The 17,416-nt window shown below is 39.6% G+C and overlaps 1 protein-coding gene across 1 annotated transcript in view; it reads left to right on the forward strand.

Annotated features, from left to right (window-relative positions):
- Nucleotides 1–17,416, forward strand: part of DNAH6 (dynein axonemal heavy chain 6) — a 447,135-nt gene that overhangs the window by 277,084 nt on the left and 152,635 nt on the right. Inside the window, exons 54-57 of the mRNA XM_007948902.2 lie at nucleotides 169–294; nucleotides 3,279–3,443; nucleotides 6,468–6,535; nucleotides 10,286–10,466. Of these exons, the coding sequence (XP_007947093.1) occupies nucleotides 169–294; nucleotides 3,279–3,443; nucleotides 6,468–6,535; nucleotides 10,286–10,466 (540 nt within the window). The remainder of the gene's footprint in view (nucleotides 1–168; nucleotides 295–3,278; nucleotides 3,444–6,467; nucleotides 6,536–10,285; nucleotides 10,467–17,416) is intronic.

Raw genomic sequence — 17,416 nt, forward strand, 5'->3', positions numbered from 1 at the left:
TGGCTCGGGATCAGGCAGTGTTTCATTCTGCTGTGCATGGGGTCACTATGAGTCGGAAACGACTCGACGGCACTTAACAACAACAACAACAACATTCTAAAAACTTTCATTTTCTGACCTTACATAAATCTTTAAAGTAATTGCCCTGCTCTGTGATTTCTCTTACAGGCAAACCGCTGGATAAGAAACAAGGAAAGCAAAAGTGGTTTAAAGATCATTAAACTTACAGACAGTCATTTCCTACGTACACTTGAGAATTCAATCCGACTTGGTTTACCTGTCTTATTAGAAGAGGTTGGTTTTTCCTTTCTTTTCTCATGTTAGTTCCCAACTTTCAGATCACATATAGAATCCTATTGTTGTTGTTGTTGTTATGTGCCATCGAGTCGGCCCCAACTCATAGTGACCCCTCCTTGGGGTTTCCGAGGCAGTATCACTATGGAAGTAGATTCCCCAACCTTCCTTCTGAGGAGTGGTTGGTGCCTTTGAACCGCCAGGCTTCTGGTTAGCAGTCAAGTGCCTTAACTACCATACAAGTAACTACCATACAAGGTAGTTACTATTATTATCCCTTTTTACCAATGAGGAAACTTAGGCAGCAGTTTCCATATCTGCATACCAGAGCCATATCTGCATCACACCAAAGACACCAGTCAACTCTATTTTCAAACTGGTCAAACCAGTTGTTTTGCTCCTGAAACAATACACTCTCATTCAGAGAGGAATATGTTGATTGAATGATTTTTTTTCCCTTCTCAGACATTGTTTTGGTGCTAAGTGGGATGGCTTGTTTCCTGGCACTGCTGATTCTCAGGCCTCATTGAGCATCTTGATTGTTAGCTGCCCTGAAAATTCAAACCAATAGTGCAGTGGAAGACCATCTGTACACACAAATGATTGAAACTTACAAAATACTCCAGTGGGTATAAATGTTATTTTCCATTTAGATATAATCTCAGAGTTAGATTCAGTGATGACTGATAGAATGATTTTTTGTTTAAAAAACAAATTTTTGTTTATTGAGTCTAAGTGCTTCTTCAGATCTCTTGGAGAATGGATTTTTTTTACTTTATTCACTCATTCAACAAACAGTATATGAGAACCAGTGACTCACAACATGGATGTGATTCCTGTCATGAATAGCTTACAGTCCAGTTGGAGACAGAGATAATAAACAAAAAAGGGGCATGAGAGTGAAGGGGAAGGAAGAGAACTTGTGATTAAAGCTTCAAAGGATAGCCAGTTTCCATGTAACCGTGGCTAGAAGCATCTCTGCTTCAACAGAAAGACAAGAAGCTCAGAAAAGAGCATTAACCTGGGACAGGTTAGCTGCAGCCCTGGCATGGCACCTAGGAATAATTAGTATTGAGTGTTCACTACCTGCCAGATTCTGTTCTTTGTATTTTTATATTAATCATTAATCTTCACTGCAGCCATACAAGGCAGTTACTATTATTATCCCATTCTACCAGTGAGGAAACTGAGGCACAGAAAAGTTAAGAGAACTGGAAAATCCATCACATTCTCCACTCAAGCCTTAAAGAACACAAGAAGCCTCAATGCACAGCTTCTGATCTTAGGATCCCAGGCTCTCTCTCAAACAAGAGAGCAGGGACAGATTACCCAATAAGAAAGGTAAGCACAGGTGACTTGTGCTTACTTACTAATCTGTAATGAGCAATTTCTCCTTCCTTCTCAAGGACTGTAAATTTGACAGGAGACTTTGATTCTGTAGGAAAGCACTGTGGGGTTGGGAGAGAGACAGATGCCAGCCATACCTGGAAGCAGAATCTTTGATGTGGTGAAAAACACTGTTCACTACAGATTAGTAAGTAAGTACAAGTAAGCCCATGCTTACCTTACTTATTGGGTAATTTGACACTGCAAGAGAGGGTGAGATCTCCCAAAATCTGTGGCACAGTTATGTTAGTTCCAAACTGAATTCTTCAGCCCAAATTTACTTCATGACTAAGGAGGTCCTGAGAAACTTACCTCTCAAATGACAGCAGAAAAAAGACTGATGATCTGCCTCTTAGCTGTAGGGCCTTTTCCCTGTAGCAGAGTATTCTTGAGAGTGGGGGCAGTCCATGGTCAGGGCCCAAGGACAATAACAGGGCACTCTGACTGGGCCTTCTACACACTCTATGACTTGGGGTCATTATCATTGTACCCCCAGCTGCTTTCTATATTTTCTGGGGTGGTAGTTTCCAATTTTGTTCCTACTTGTTCATGGATATGAAATCCATTTAGTAGATCTCTACTAGCATTTCTTAATAAAATAGAATAATAATAATAAAAACACAAAAGCACACGATGAGTAAACAAAGGTAAAATTTTATCTCATAAATTTCTGTTTTAAGTATTTACAAATATGGGTACCATGTCATAATTTGAAATTGATCTGTTACTATGAATTACAGTCAAATATTGGGAAGCCTCTGGGGCCATGGGTCTCCATCATGTATACCCTGACATTAATATGGTGATGTCTACATGACCAAGTTCTTACAAATAATCATATTTTAATTTCAGAAAATGAACATCTATATCTGGCATGCAGGAGTCCACAACCAGATAATAAATATTTTAGGATTTGCATGCCAGTAAGTCTTTGTCTCATATTCTTTTTGTTTTGTTTTGTTTTGTTCTTATTCTTACAACCTTATTTTTTTAACAATTCAATCGTTTTATTATATTCACAGAATTGTATAACTTCACAAAAATCAATTCTAGAACATTTTCATCATCCCCAAAAGAAATACCACTCCCATTTCCTTTCAACTGCCCCCAGCCATAGGTAACTATTAATCTACTATTGAACATTTTTAAAGTGTAAAAACTATTCTTTACTCTAGAGTGATAAAAACAATAGGCCACAGGGTCTGGATTTGGTCTGCAGGTCATAATTTGCCAACCTTTCACTTAGAAAAACCATGAAAATTCACAGATCTTCATCTGTCTGGGGCCTATTGAAGAACCACCCTACAGTGATTAAATATGCCCTGACTCTTCTCTTTTAGATTATTTCTCAGAGGGATGAATATGTGTATGAGATTAGTCTAAATAGATGTATTGCCCTCACATGTCCTTATTTCCTTAGACTGTTGATAAGGTAATCACTAGAAAATGTACACTGTTAGAGGTAAGTGAGAACACTAATTAATGTCTATAACATCACTGAAAATGTTCATTCAAAGTGACTTTTAAAGCTTAAGAATTTTTAAGAAATTAATGTGATTTTAATTGCTTATTGTCCTTGTATTGTTTTCATTTTTAAGCTTAAAGAAACCTTGGATCCAGCTCTAGAACCCATTCTTTTGAAACAGACTTTCTTTAGTGGTGGACGACTTCTCATTCGCCTTGGAGACTCAGACATTGATTATGACAAAAACTTTAGGTTTTATATGACAACCAAAATGCCAAATCCCCACTATCTGCCTGAGGTAAGCCCTGGTTGTCTGGAATCCCAGCCTAACTGGGTTGTTATGGTGTGGTGAGTCTCTAAAGTATGGTGGACAACTAAGACATCTGGAAGAAGCAGTTCTTGCCCTTTCTTCCTCTTCTCCCTCCACATCTTCTCTCCCAACCTCTTCCACTCTTGCTTTTCTCCTGAGTCACTATTCTGATTTTGAGCATCCTTCTCCTCATGCTATAACACTCACCATCTACTTGGGACTCCAGTCCCTCCGACTTCTTCCCCAGGCAGCAGCCCTGTCTCACTAGGCTGTGCCCCTCTCCAGCACTCTCCTCCTAGTTCCCAAGCTGCGGCTCTTATACATACAGGGCACCACTCCCTTCTCCCTCCCTCAGTATAAGGCCTTCTTTTGCCCCTCTTATGTGGTAGGAAAATGAGTCAGAGTTTAACTGCCACATGTCTTTATTTGGGGCTATGTACACATTCACACTTACTGTCAATGTAAGTGTGGACATGTACATAGCCCCAAATAAAGATCCTGCCTATGTGAAACCTCTGAAAACTGAGCAACATTAGTGAATCATGATTCAAATGTGCAGTGTCTGAACTTACAGTGTCAGGATAGGGGCATCGCATCCCTTACCTCACGCTCTTAGACTATCTGAGAGGAGCTAGGTGAACTCCACTTCTATACACATGTCCCTGAGCCATGATAGGATCCAAAAGAACCGCAGTTCTTGGCTGCAGAGCCTAGGCAGTTGTAACAGAAATAAAGACAGCTGAGCTTTCCTTCTTGCATTCATCTACAGGGTTTTCTGTGGCCCGATCCAAACCCATCCAACTTGGGGCTGCCACAGCTCCAGGCATACCCACGTACACTCTGCAGGGTCTTTTCAAACCAAGCTGCATAAATAGGGAAGAGACCATACAAATCAAAATTTTTTACTCCTCTACCACCACTCAAAAATTCCTAGTATATCCATTCTAAACATTGTCATTTTAATTTTAGCTATTGGATTTCTCATAGCTACTTGTCTTCATTAGATGAGGTCAAGTTGAATGAAATTGACACACCTTTTGAATAGGATGGGGAGATAGCATTTTTGACAGAGTTAGGGTTTCTTTGTCAACCTCAAGGGGTTTGATTACACACTCACTGCCAGGGCTCCCTGTTGCAGATCCCATTTCGGGTTTAAGAAAGTAACTGATGTATTGACTTCCAACCTTTAATTTCTCATTTAATTTTGAAAGGGACCATTGTACCCTAGACCCAATCCTGCCACTGCTACTAGCTCTGTGACTGTGGGTAGATTATTCCATCTCCTGGGTCCTCAAGTCTATCAACCATGAAGTGAAGATAAAACATACTTCAAGAATTTGTTGTGAAATTCGAGGAGCTCTGGTGGCGTAGCACCTAAGGCATTAGACTGCTAATCAGAAGGTTGGAGGTTCAAACCCACCAGCCACTCCACAGAAGGAAGACTAGGCAGTCTACTTCCATAAAGATTTACCGCCTTAGAAGTCCCTGCAGGTAGATTACTCCATATCCTGGGTCCTCAAATCCATCAAACATGAAGTGGGGATAAAACATACTTCAAGAATTTGTTGTGAAATTAAATAGAATAATTTATATAAAATGTCCTGCAGGTACTCAAACACTTATTATATTTATTGTCTCTTGCTGTTGACTTATTCACATTCAAGTAATGTCAGAATATTTTTATCTTGTTGTAACAATTCTCCATAAAAATATTATGACACAAAATATATAAAACACCATTTATTATCAATAGTAGCTTCTTTTTGCAACCTATATGACTATAAAACCAGAAGAACTAGATGGTGCCTGGCTACCACTGTCATCCACTTGGAAGGGGATCTATGTAGGAGACCCTTGATAGAGAGGGAGAACAATGTGGGACAAAACTCAAAATCATTTGGAGAAAAAAAAAGGGGGGGGAGGACCAGGTTTTCTGGTCCGATAGAGCCTGGTAGAACTGCTGAGACTATGGCCGTTAGCTGCCCTTCAGGTCTGGAATTGAACCCACACCTGTGGTTTGCAGCCAAACAAAATGCAGGCATATAAGTTGAACATTTACCTCAGGTAGATATACTCCTTGGAGAGAACAATCATGGGAGAAAGAATGGCTGCTTATACACAGGGAGACAGCTCAGGGGGCAGGAGTGCATGGAAGGATGGACACTGGAAAGAGGTAACTATGGGGAGGAAGTGGGAGGGGAGCTGTTGCATTGTGGTAAACTGTGGTCAATGATATGAGACAAAGTATATGTGAACTGCTGTATGGAAAGTGAATTTGTTCTGTAAATCTTCATCCAAATCACAATAAAAAAAATATAGTAGCTTCTTTTTAATAAGGACCTAGTGTGTACATAGGAGCTCTGGTAGCATAGTGGCTAAAACACTTGACTGCTAACCAGAAGGCTGGCGGTTCAAACCCACCAGCCACTCCTTGGAAGGAAGGTTGGGCAATCCTACTTCCACAGTGATACTACCTCGGAAACCCAACGAGGGGTCGCTATGAGTCGGGGCCGACTCGACGGCACATAACAACAACAACAACAGTGTGTACATGGCATTATAATTAAGTGTTTTTATTACTTCATTTAGTCTTCACAACTACCCTAGGAGTTGTTACTATCATTATCCCAATTTTTAAGTATCAGGAAGTGAAGCTCTGAGCTGGTGAATAGATTGGCTTGTCCTACATGATGCATCTACTGGAATTTGAATCCAAACTATTGGTCCTAAAACATCACTCTAACCATTCCCTGGCTCACTTTTCCTTAACTCACCATGTGGGATTCTATAACAGTATTGTTTGCAAAACAAGATTGTCACTGATATTGGCAGGGAAAATGTTACAGGATTTGTAGGACATAGTATGCTTGAGGGTTAGGGAGATGGAGGACACAATTAGAACTAAGATACATCCAGCTGGGTGCTAATAAGCCATGTTCTAACCAAGAACACAGTTCTTATTTTATTAATTTGTACTTAGGCATTTTTATGTTCTTTGTCCTTCTCTTCCAGGTGTGCATTAAAGTTACTGTCATCAACTTCACTGTGACCAAATCAGGTCTGGAGGATCAGTTGTTAAGGTAAAACAAAGGAAGAGACTAGTAAAGGGATAGAGTGGGAACCAAAAAAAAACTGTTGCCATGTAACATGTTGTAACTCATAGTGACCCTGTAGGACAGAGGAGAACTGCTGCATAAGATTTCCAAGGCTGTAAATCTGTAGAGAAGCAGACTGCTTCATCCTTCTCCTATGGAGCAGCTGGTAGGTTCGAACCATATACCTCTTGCTTAGCAGCCAAGCACTTAACCATTGCACCACCACGACTGCTGGAGTAGAGACAGGGATGTCTTAATGTTTTTTTATTTTTTAGAAATTTTGAAGAGGAAAAGATTTTAATGTGTGAAAGCATTACACATTAACTCTCAATTTAAAAAGACAAACATGGTTAAATTCCTTACCATTTACATCCCTGCTCATAACTGCTGATATTGCATGCTCATCAAGGATATACCCTTAATTCTCATCCATTGTTTGAACCAGGCCTGCAGGCCACCCTGCCTACACCTCCTTGTCAATCTTTCCAACTGTGGGTAAGCAAATGAAGTCAGTCATTCTCTTCTTCTTAGACACTCATTTCTCCACACCTGTGGGGGAAAACAAACACACAAAAAAACTGCTACTCTCAAATATGTTTTTTCCTGTTTCACTTTTCTCTACATGCTTTCTTAGTGTTATTAGAAAGACATTGGTGGTTCAGTGCTAAATACTCACCTCCCATGTGGAGACCCAGGTTCGATTCCAGGCCAACGCAACTCTTGTGCAGCCACAGTCTGTTGTTGGAGGCTGGCATGTTGCTGTGATGCTAAACAGGTCTCAGCAGAGCTTCCAGACTAAGACAGACTAGGAAGAAAGACCTGGCAATCTACTTCTGAAAATCAGCCAGTGAAAATCCTAGGGATCACAATGGTCCAATCCGAAGCTGATCACTGAGATGGTATAGGATTTGGCAGTGTTTTGTTTCCATTGTGCATGGATGGGGTTGCCATGACAGTTGCTTGATGGCAGCTAACAACAATGACATTTAATTATACCTACATTTGTCTACTTCAAAAAAAAAAAAAAAATGCCCTCCCTCGGTATACTCTATATGTAATTAAATCTCCATTTCCCAAAAGTGAAGTTATGAATTATTGTCATTAATCTTTAGAATTAGCCAAAAACCTCAAGAGACAGAATTTTACAATTTTTTTTTTTAAATAATAGTATTGATGTTGGCCAAAAACCTCAAGAGACAGAATTTTACAATTTTTTTTTAAATAATAGTATTGATGTTGGATAAAAAAATAATTTTATACACAGACATATACATAAATTCTAAAGGAAAATATAGGTTAGACCCATGTTCAAAGATACATAACCCTTATTTAGAATCAAGATCATCCAATCATTACTGCCAAGAAAACTTTCCTCCTTTATCTTGTGTCTTTTAGGAATCTATTCTGTCAGCTAGTAACTTGCTCAGCTTATGCTAAGTTCATTTCTTTCCGATCAAAGGGAATTTCACCACATTTTACAGACATACTCTACTGACATATCTGAACATTTTGCATACCAACTTATTCTCATAAATAGTTAAGCTTAGCTGTGCTGCTAAGCTGTCAGCAGGTTAGACTGCCTGGGACAAGAAGTACCCTAACACCAAGGGAAATGTTGAGATTCTGTCCTGGGTTGTAAAATTGCCCCAATTAATGACATTAAAGAAGGAAGCTGCTGCAAGGATACAGTTCTACCTCCAGAGTGCTGACAAGACAGCTTCTATATCAGTTGTCCTCTGCTCTGCTCTGCTGAGCTCCAGGCCAGGCAGCAGATACTCATAGTACCCAGTTGCTCACTAGGTTCCTAACAATTTTGAAAATCACAGTTCACCTTCTTGCCTCCCAGAGGCTGCCAATGGCAAATTTTCAGTCCTTCTGGGGTAGGACAATGCCCTTCAGCTTCAACCAAACACCAAACTCACTGCCGTCGAGTCGGACCCTTCTCATAGTGACCTCTCCTTGGATTTCCGAGGCGGTATCTCTGCAGAAGCAGATTGCCCAGTCTTCCTTCTGAGGAATGACTGGTGGGTTTGAACTGCCAGCCTTCTGGTTAGCAGTCAAGTGCCTTAGGCACTGCACCACCAGAGCTCCCTTCTAGGAGTTCCATTAACCCACTCCACACAGCCCACCTCCTTCTGTCTTCCTTTCTTCTCTCAGAAACTCTAACTTATCCTCATAGACTTTTTGGTAGTCCCGTTTGGTTCTTTGCTTATCTAATTTGATTTGTGATTCTGTCATGCTATCTCTTGATCTCACCTTTATCTTAGAAATTCTTCAAACCCTTATTTTCTGAAAAACTTCTTTAAACAACTTTGAGGTGATGATTTTTTATAGCTTTCATACAATAATTTTTAAACTTTCTGGATTCAGCATGTACATAACAAATAAGCAGTGGGTTATCATATGGGCAGTACATCTAATAGCACATACTCTGCAACCAGCAGAGGTCCCAGAGTGGTGCAAATGGTTTGCTCTCAACTACTAACCTAAGGATTGGTATTTCAAGCCCATCCAGCAGTGGCACAGAAGAAAGGCCTGGCAATCTGCTTCCATTAATATTACAGTCAAGAAAAAGCTATGGAACAGTTCTACTTTGTACCACATGGTGTTGCCATGAATCAGAATCATCTTGCCAATGGTTTTGGTTTGGAGCCATCAGACCCAAGTTTGAGTCTCTTAGCTGTGCCTCTCTTAGCCATAAGACCTTGGGATGTGACCAATGAGGTTCGCTCACATGCAAGCTGCAGGTAGTAACCACAGTGCCTATCATTCAGAGGATTGAAAAAGATAAACTATATGTAACTCAGCACAGAATACTACTTAATAAAGATTAACTCCTGCAAACAGAGGGTTATACACACAAATTATAAATGGGCAAGTAAAGGGAGACGTAAGTGCACATATTTAGATGGGAGTAGACATGGTGGTAAGGTCCCATTTTCAGATGCATCAAGCATTGTTTCACAGAAGTAATAGGAATCTCCCTAAATGAGAGAAAGGAGAAAGCTTCATACCCCTATGAAAAGTATATTCCAGGCACCACTTTCAGCTTGGGACAAGCAAGCATTAGAGACAGAAATGGAATGATTAGAAAAATCAAGCATTATATAGGTTTTCCTCAGATGAGCAGAAGCTATGAGAACTGAGGTAGGGTGTAGATCTCTGAAATACAGACATGCCTTGGACATATGGGTTTGGTTCCAGACCACTGCAATAAAGAGAATATTGCAATAAAGTGAGTCACAAAAATATTTTGGTTTCCCAGTGCATATAGAAGTTATGTTTACACTATACTGTAGTCTATTGAGTGTGCAATAGCATTATGAAAGAGTTTGAAATATCATGAGAATTACCAAAATGTAACAGAGACATGTAGTAAGTGCATGCTGTTGGGAAAATGGAGTCCATAGACTGACTCGCCATAAGGTTGCCACAAATCTTCAATTTGTAGAAAACACAGTGTCTGCAGAGCATAGTTAAGCAAAGTGCAATAAAACGAGGTACGCTTGTACAAGATAAAGTATGAGAACAGATAGGTAGTAAAGAACCACAGGTATAAACCCACCAAACAAGGTGCCTTGTACTTTCAGATTCAGTTAACAGCATTTATGCTCACCTAAATAGTATTCAACAAACAACAAATAGTATTCAGAATAGGAACAAGATGGAAAGAAGAAAATAGAAACACTAGAACATGGACAAGACCTAATTTAGGTATTCAAACTTTTGTTCTAGTGATGTTGTGCGACTTGAAAAACCTGAGTTGGAAGAACAAAGAATCAAGCTCATTGTGAGGATCAACACTGACAAGAACCAGCTGAAATCTATCGAGGAGAAAATCCTAAGAATGCTTTTTACATCTGAAGGAAATATTCTAGACAATGAAGAACTTATTGACACGCTCCAGGATTCAAAGGCAAGGAAAATATTTTTAATGCTTATAGAAAATGGGTTATTTCAAAAGTTACAGCTATGGCCTTTGAGTGTACTGCAAGGGCTTTTAAAGTAAAAAATGGCAGCTGTCCCAGGGGCCCATAGAGTTCTCCTGGCTAGTGGGGCTCCCCACCAACCAAAGGAAGAATAGAGAAACTGTACACAACTATTCCTCTTATCTTGTCTGTATTTTATTATTATTATTATTATTGTGATATGGGTGATAGTTTACAGAGCAAATTGGTTTTCCATTCAACAATCCATACATTCTGTTTTGTGATATTTACTGCAATGTTCACACTCTAACAGCATTCTTCCTGCTTCCTCCCTGCGTAAACACCTTCCCTTCATTCTTCCTTTACATCCCCTCCTGTCTTCCTAGCTTTATCCCAGGGCAAATACTGTCCTCTTGATCTCATATGCTTGATTGTTCTAATAAGTGCATCTTTGTTGTTGTTGTTGTTGTTGTTATGTGCTGTCGAGTCGGACCCAATTCATAGCAACACCTCCTTGGGTTGCCGAGGCAGTATCACTTCGGAAGTAGATTGCCCAACCTTCCTTCCGAAGAGTGCCCTCCTGATATTACTGGTCACTTTATAGGCCTGTTTATCATTTTTAATAAAGCACAGAGGGTAAAGAACTGGGACAAGATATAAGCTGAAAGAAACAAACATAATTATGTATTTATATTAATATCACCCCTTCAAGAACCCCCCAATATTCCCAGATGGAATTAAGTTCTTCCTGCTTAGAACTTCTGTAACAACTTATCTGAACCTCTGCTACAACACTTGTCACTATTTACCTTACATAGCAGTTATCAAATTACATATCTTACCTCTTCTGCTAGGTTGTTAAGTTTTATGTGGTTGGAATAGTTCATCTTGATATTCCTTCTCCAAGGACTGAACCTGATGTACATAACTGGTGCTCAATAAGCACTTGTTGACTAAATGAACACCCTATCATAAGACAGTTTTTTTTAATTTTTTTTAAAATTGTGAGTTGGGTGAAAGTTTACAGAGCAATTTGGGGTTTCCATTCATCAATTCATACACATTTTGTTTTGTGACATTCATTGCCATCCCCACAATATAGCAACACTCTTCACACTTCCTCCCAGTGTTTACCATTACCCTTTATCCTTCTCTTCTATCCCTTCCTGTCTTGTGAGCTTTATCCCTGGGCAAATGCTGTCCTTTTGATATAATATGGTTAATTGTTCTAATGAGTGCTTCTTCCCTGATGTCATTGTTCACCTTACAGGCCTGTCTACTGTTTGGCTGAAAGTTGAGCCATGGGGCTGAGTTCAGTTCCAGGTTTGAAAGGTATCTTAGGGTCATAGTCTTGGCATTCCACCAGTTTCTTTCAAGCCAGAAAGCCTGGTTTTATTTATGATTCTGAGTTTTGTTCTGTATTTTTCACCTACTGTATCCTATTGTGATCCCTTTCAGAGTGGTCAGCAGTGCTGCCAGGCACCATGTAGTTCTTCTGGTCTCAGGGTCATGGAGTCTGGGGTTCACCTGGTCCATTAGTTCTTTGGACCAATTATTTCCTTGCGTCTTTGATTTTTTCACTCTTCTTTGCTCTAGACGGGGAGAAATCAGCAGTTGTACTTTAGATGGTGCCCACAAGGTTTTAAGACCCCAGTCACTACTCACCAAAGTAGGATGTTGAACGTTGTCCTTGTGGACTATGTTATGCCAATTGACCTTAGTAAATAAAACAAAGTTTTGCATTAAATATAAATTAAATGTAATTATAAATAAAATCCAGGGAATTATTTCTAAAATACCAACCAAAATATAAAAATTGTAAAATAGGAACAAAGCCTACAAAATTATTTTCATCCGTTGATGTTATTGTTGTTGTTGTTGTTGTTGTTAGGTGCCATCAAGTTGTCTCCGACTCATAGTGACCTTATGTACAACAGAACAAAACACTGCCTGTTCCTGTGCCAGCCTCACAATCCTTGCCATATCTGAGCCCATCTTTGTAGCCACTGTGTCAATCGATCTTGTTGAGGGCCTCCCCCTTTTTTGTTGACCCTCTACTTTACCAAGCATGATATCCTTCTCCAGAGAATGGTCTCTGCTGACCACATGACCAAAGTAGATGAGATGAAGTCTGACCATTCTCACTTCCAAGGAGCATTCTGGCTGCACTTCTTTCAAGACAAATTTGTTAGTTCTTTAGCAATCCATGGTACTTTCAGTAGTCTTTGCCAACACCACAATTTAAAAGCATCAATCCTTCCTCAGTCTTCCTTATTCATTGTCCAGCTCTCACATGCATATGAAGTGATTAAAAATACCGTGGCTTGGGTTAGGCACATCTTAGTCTTCAAGCAGACATGTTTGCTCTTCAGTAATACAAAGAGGTCTTTTGCAGCAGATTTTCCCAATGCAATATGTCATTCAGCCTGGAGATCTTGGATTCATCATTTGTTGGAGTCAACAGACAGTATTTCTCTCTCTCTCTCTCTCTCTCACTCTCTCTCTCTGTCTCTCTATCTATCTATCTATATATATATATATAAGCTTTACTGGTTTTGTTTCTCTAGGGAACCCAGTCTAACACATCAAGTAATATGAAGTCTTTGACAACTTCAATCTTCTCTCTACTTATCATGATGCTGCTTATTGGTCCAGTTGTGAGGATTTTTGTTTTCTTTATATTGAGGTATAATCCATACTGCAGACTTTAGTCCTCAATCTTTATCAGTAAGTACTTTAAGTCATCCTCACTTTCAGCAAGCAAAGTTGTGTCGTCAGTGTATCGTAGGTTGTTAATGAATCTTCCTCCAATCCTGATGCCACATCCTTCTTTATATAGTCCAGCTTCTCGGATTATTTGCTCAGCATACACATTGAATAGGCATGTTGAAAGGGTACAACCCTGATCCACTCTCTTCCTGATTTTAAACCATGTAGTATCCCCTTGGTACATAGGCCTCCTGGTCTATGTACAGATTCCTCATGAGTACAATTAAGTGGTCTGGAATTCCCATTCTTCTCAATGTTATCCATAATTTGTTATGATCCATACAATCAAATGCTTTTGCATAGTTAATAAAACACAAGCAAATATCTTTCTGGTATTCTTTGCTTTCAGCCAACATCCATCTGACATCAGCAATGATATCCCTCATTACACATCCTCTTCTAAATCCAGCTTGCATTTCTGGAAGTTCTCTGTCAATATACTGCTCATCCATTCATGAGAATCAGAAAATAATTTATTAAAAAATCCCTTTGACATCACTAGACAGGAAAGCACATAAGTTATTCCATTGCCTTTAATTGACTTAAAAAATGGTTCTCTGCTTTATATCCTACAGTCTCTTGAGACCTTAGTGCTGAAACAATAATACAAAAATAATCCTAAATCTCCCATTTCTTTTCTCTCTCTCTCAGAGTGGCATCCATTTGTTGAAACATTTCAATGGGTAATCTATCAATTCCTGGAGTCTTTTTTCTTTTTTTTTTTTTTGCCTGTTTCTTCATCTGTCTCTTTGTCTGCCTTTCTTTCACCCTTCCTTGAATTTTTCATTTCTAGCAGTTAGTTGTTAACCAATTTGATATTTATTTTTTAATCAAAGTTTTACTTGCAAAGTTCTTAAAGAACAAAATAGTTCTATAAAGATTGTTATGAAAACAAGCATTCCCTGCCTTCTGCTCCACATTTCTCCCATCCTCCCTTCATAGAGGCAACTCCTTTCACCCTTTACTGATAATTGTGTTCTGGCATCTTTTCTCTAAACAATAAACTCATATTGCTGCTACTTCCTGAGCTTTTTGTTTTTTGTTTTTTTACACATTAATTGTTGTCTATCCACTATCAAAGGAACCCTGGTGGTGTAGTGATTAAGGCATTTGACTGCTAACCAAAATGTCGGTGGTTGAAACCCACTAGCTCCTCTGCAAAAGAAAGATGAGGCAATGTGCTTCCATAAAGATTTTCAGCTTTGGAAACCCAATGGGAGAGTCTCTATGAGTCAGAATCAACAATAGAATATCTACAATAAAATATCCACAATAAAATATCCACAATAAAATATCAAGACTTAGTTATCTTTCTTTCTATACCTCTATAACCACCACCACCACCACTACCCCACTGACACACATATTAATCTCCCACTATAACTATTTCCTGATTATAGCTAAACATTCAATGCCTACACTTCCTGGAGGATGAAGATCTATCTGCAAGTATTTGGAGCGCTGAGGAGGACGGCTGTGGTCTCACCATCCAGCATGTGTCCATTCTTTAATCTCTCTGTGTTCAGTATGGTACCTTGTCCTCAAGGAGCCCTGGTGGCACAATAGCGAAGCACTCAGCTGCTGAAAGTTCTATGGTTTGAACTCATCAGTAGCTCCACGGAAGAAAAGACCTGGCAATTGGCTCCTAAAAGATTACAGCCTAGGAAACCCTATGGGACAGTTCTACTCTGTCTGATAGGATCACCATGAGTCAGAATTAGTTTGATGGCATACAACAACAACCCTGACTTCAACTGTGCCTGGCTTCCTTCCCTTCAGAAATCTTCCTCTTTACCCTCCCAGACCCAAATAAACATCTGTTGTTCAACTACGTGGGGAAGGGGCAATCCCCTGGCTGGGTGTATGGGGTAGATGGCCTGGGAGTCTTTCAATCAATTATTATTATTTAGGCTCTTCCTACTTCCAAATTCCTAAGCTTTTGAAGGGAATTCTGTTTTACTAAATTGGGTGAGTTCTTGGCTTTCCCTTTTGCCAGATTTGGAATCCATTTTCCTGCATCTGCTGAGTCTGTATCACTCTTTCTTTTGTTTTCCAGCCCCCTAAATTTTGATATATCCTTTCCTATTTCTTCCATATTTGTGTATACTGTTTTACAAAATCCCTTTATTATCATTTTATTGTGGTTTCAATGGGGAGTAAAAGTACATACAAGTGTTCTGACTGCCATATTTATCTGGAAACTGGTTTCTTAATTGTGAGGAGTTGCTTTGGAGGCATCCTTTTTATGGAGTAGAGATTTGATGGACTCATGCTGGGCTGCATTTTCTGTCACTTCCTGCCTCCTGTACTTTATACTGTATTACTCTCAGCTCCTATTGTTGCTGTTATTTGGTGCCATTGAGTCAGCTCCAAGTCATAGCAACCCTTTGTACGACAGATCGAAACACTGCTCAGTCCTGCTCTATTCTCATAATTCTTGCTATGCTTCAGCCCATCATTGCAGCTACTGTGTCTATCCATCTCCTTAAGGGTCTTCCCCTTCTTCACTGATCCTCTACTTTATGAAGCATGATATCCTTCTCCAGGGAATGGTCCCTTCTGACAATATGACCAAAGTAGGTGAGATGGAGTCTGGCCATTTTTGATTCCAAGGAGCATTGTGGCTGTAATTCTTCCAGAACAAATTTGTTCATTCTTCTGGTAGTCTGGTATTTTCAGGATTCTTCAACAACACCACAATTCAAAGGCATCAACCGTTCCTCAGTCTTCCTTTTTCATTGTCAAACTTTCACATGCATATGGACTGATTGAAAATACGATGGTTTGGGGCAGGCACACTTTAGTCTTCAAAGTGACATCTTTGCTTCGTAAGACTTTATAGAGGTCTTTTGCAGCACATTTGCCCAGTGCAATAGGACATCTGATTTCCTGACTGCTGCTTCAGTGGATACAAGTAAAATGAAATCCTTCACAACTTCAATCTTTTCTCTGTTTATGATGATATTGCTTATTGGCCCAGTTGTGAGGATTTTTGCCTTCCTTATATTGGGTTGTAATCCATACTGAAGACTGTAGTCTTTGATCCTCATCAGTAAGAGCTTCAAGTCATCTTCACTTTCAGCAAGCAAGGTTGTGTTATCTGCATATCACAGCTTGTTAATGATTCTTCCTCTAATCCTGGTGCCACATTCTTCTTCATATAGTCCAGCTTCTCTGATTATTTGCTCAGCACAGATTGAGTAAGTATGGTGAAAGGATACATCCCAGACGTATACCCTTCCTGATTTTAAATGACACACTATCCCTTTGTGCCTTGGTCTATGTACCAAGAGCACAATTAAGTGTTCTGGAATTCCCATTCTTCACAATGTTATCTGTAATTTGTTATGAGTCACACAATTGAATGCCTTTGCATAGTCAATAAAACACAAGTAAACATCTTTCTGGCATTTTTTGTTTTCAGCTAAGATCTGTCTAACATTAGCAATATCCCTCATTTCACATACTCTTCTTAATCCAGTTTACATTTCTGGAAGTTCTCTGTCAATTTACTGCTGCAACTGTTTTTGAATTATCTTCAGCAAGATTTTACTTGCATATGATATTAATGATATTATTTGATAATTTCTACATTCTGTTGGATCACCTTTCTTTGGAATGGGCACAAATATGCATCTCTTTCAGTCAGTTGGCCAGGTAGCTATGTTCCAAATTTCTTGGCATAAAAGAGTAAGCACCTCCAACACTGCATCCATTTGTTGAAACATCTCAGTGGGTATTCTGTCAATTCCTAGAGCCTTATTGCTCACCAATTCCTTCAGTGCAGCTTGTACTTCTTCCTTCAGTACCATTGGTTCTTGATCATATGCTCTGTTCTGGTTACCTAGTGCCACTCTGACAAGAATATACAACAAATGGGATGGCCTTAACAAACAGGAGTTTATTCTTACTGTTCGGAGGCTTTAAGTCTGAGTTCAAAGTACCAGGCTCTGGGGACTGGGTGAAAACCCCTCAACCTTGGGGTCCAGCTCTGCCTCCGGCTCCCAGCCCACTGGAGCTAGAGGCGTTTCTTCACTCAGACAGCTGCTGGTTTCTGAAGCTGAAAAGCCCCAAGGTTGACAAAAAGGCACAGTCCCGATGTTACCAAACCACATGGCAGGCCATTAACTTAAGTCGTTGTAAGTCCCAAGGTCAGCAGAGCATAGCA

This window comes from Orycteropus afer, unplaced genomic scaffold (assembly GCF_000298275.1).
Source record: "Orycteropus afer afer isolate SDZICR_OR568_19922 unplaced genomic scaffold, OryAfe1.0 scaffold00231, whole genome shotgun sequence".
NCBI classification, from domain to species: Eukaryota; Metazoa; Chordata; class Mammalia; order Tubulidentata; family Orycteropodidae; genus Orycteropus; species Orycteropus afer.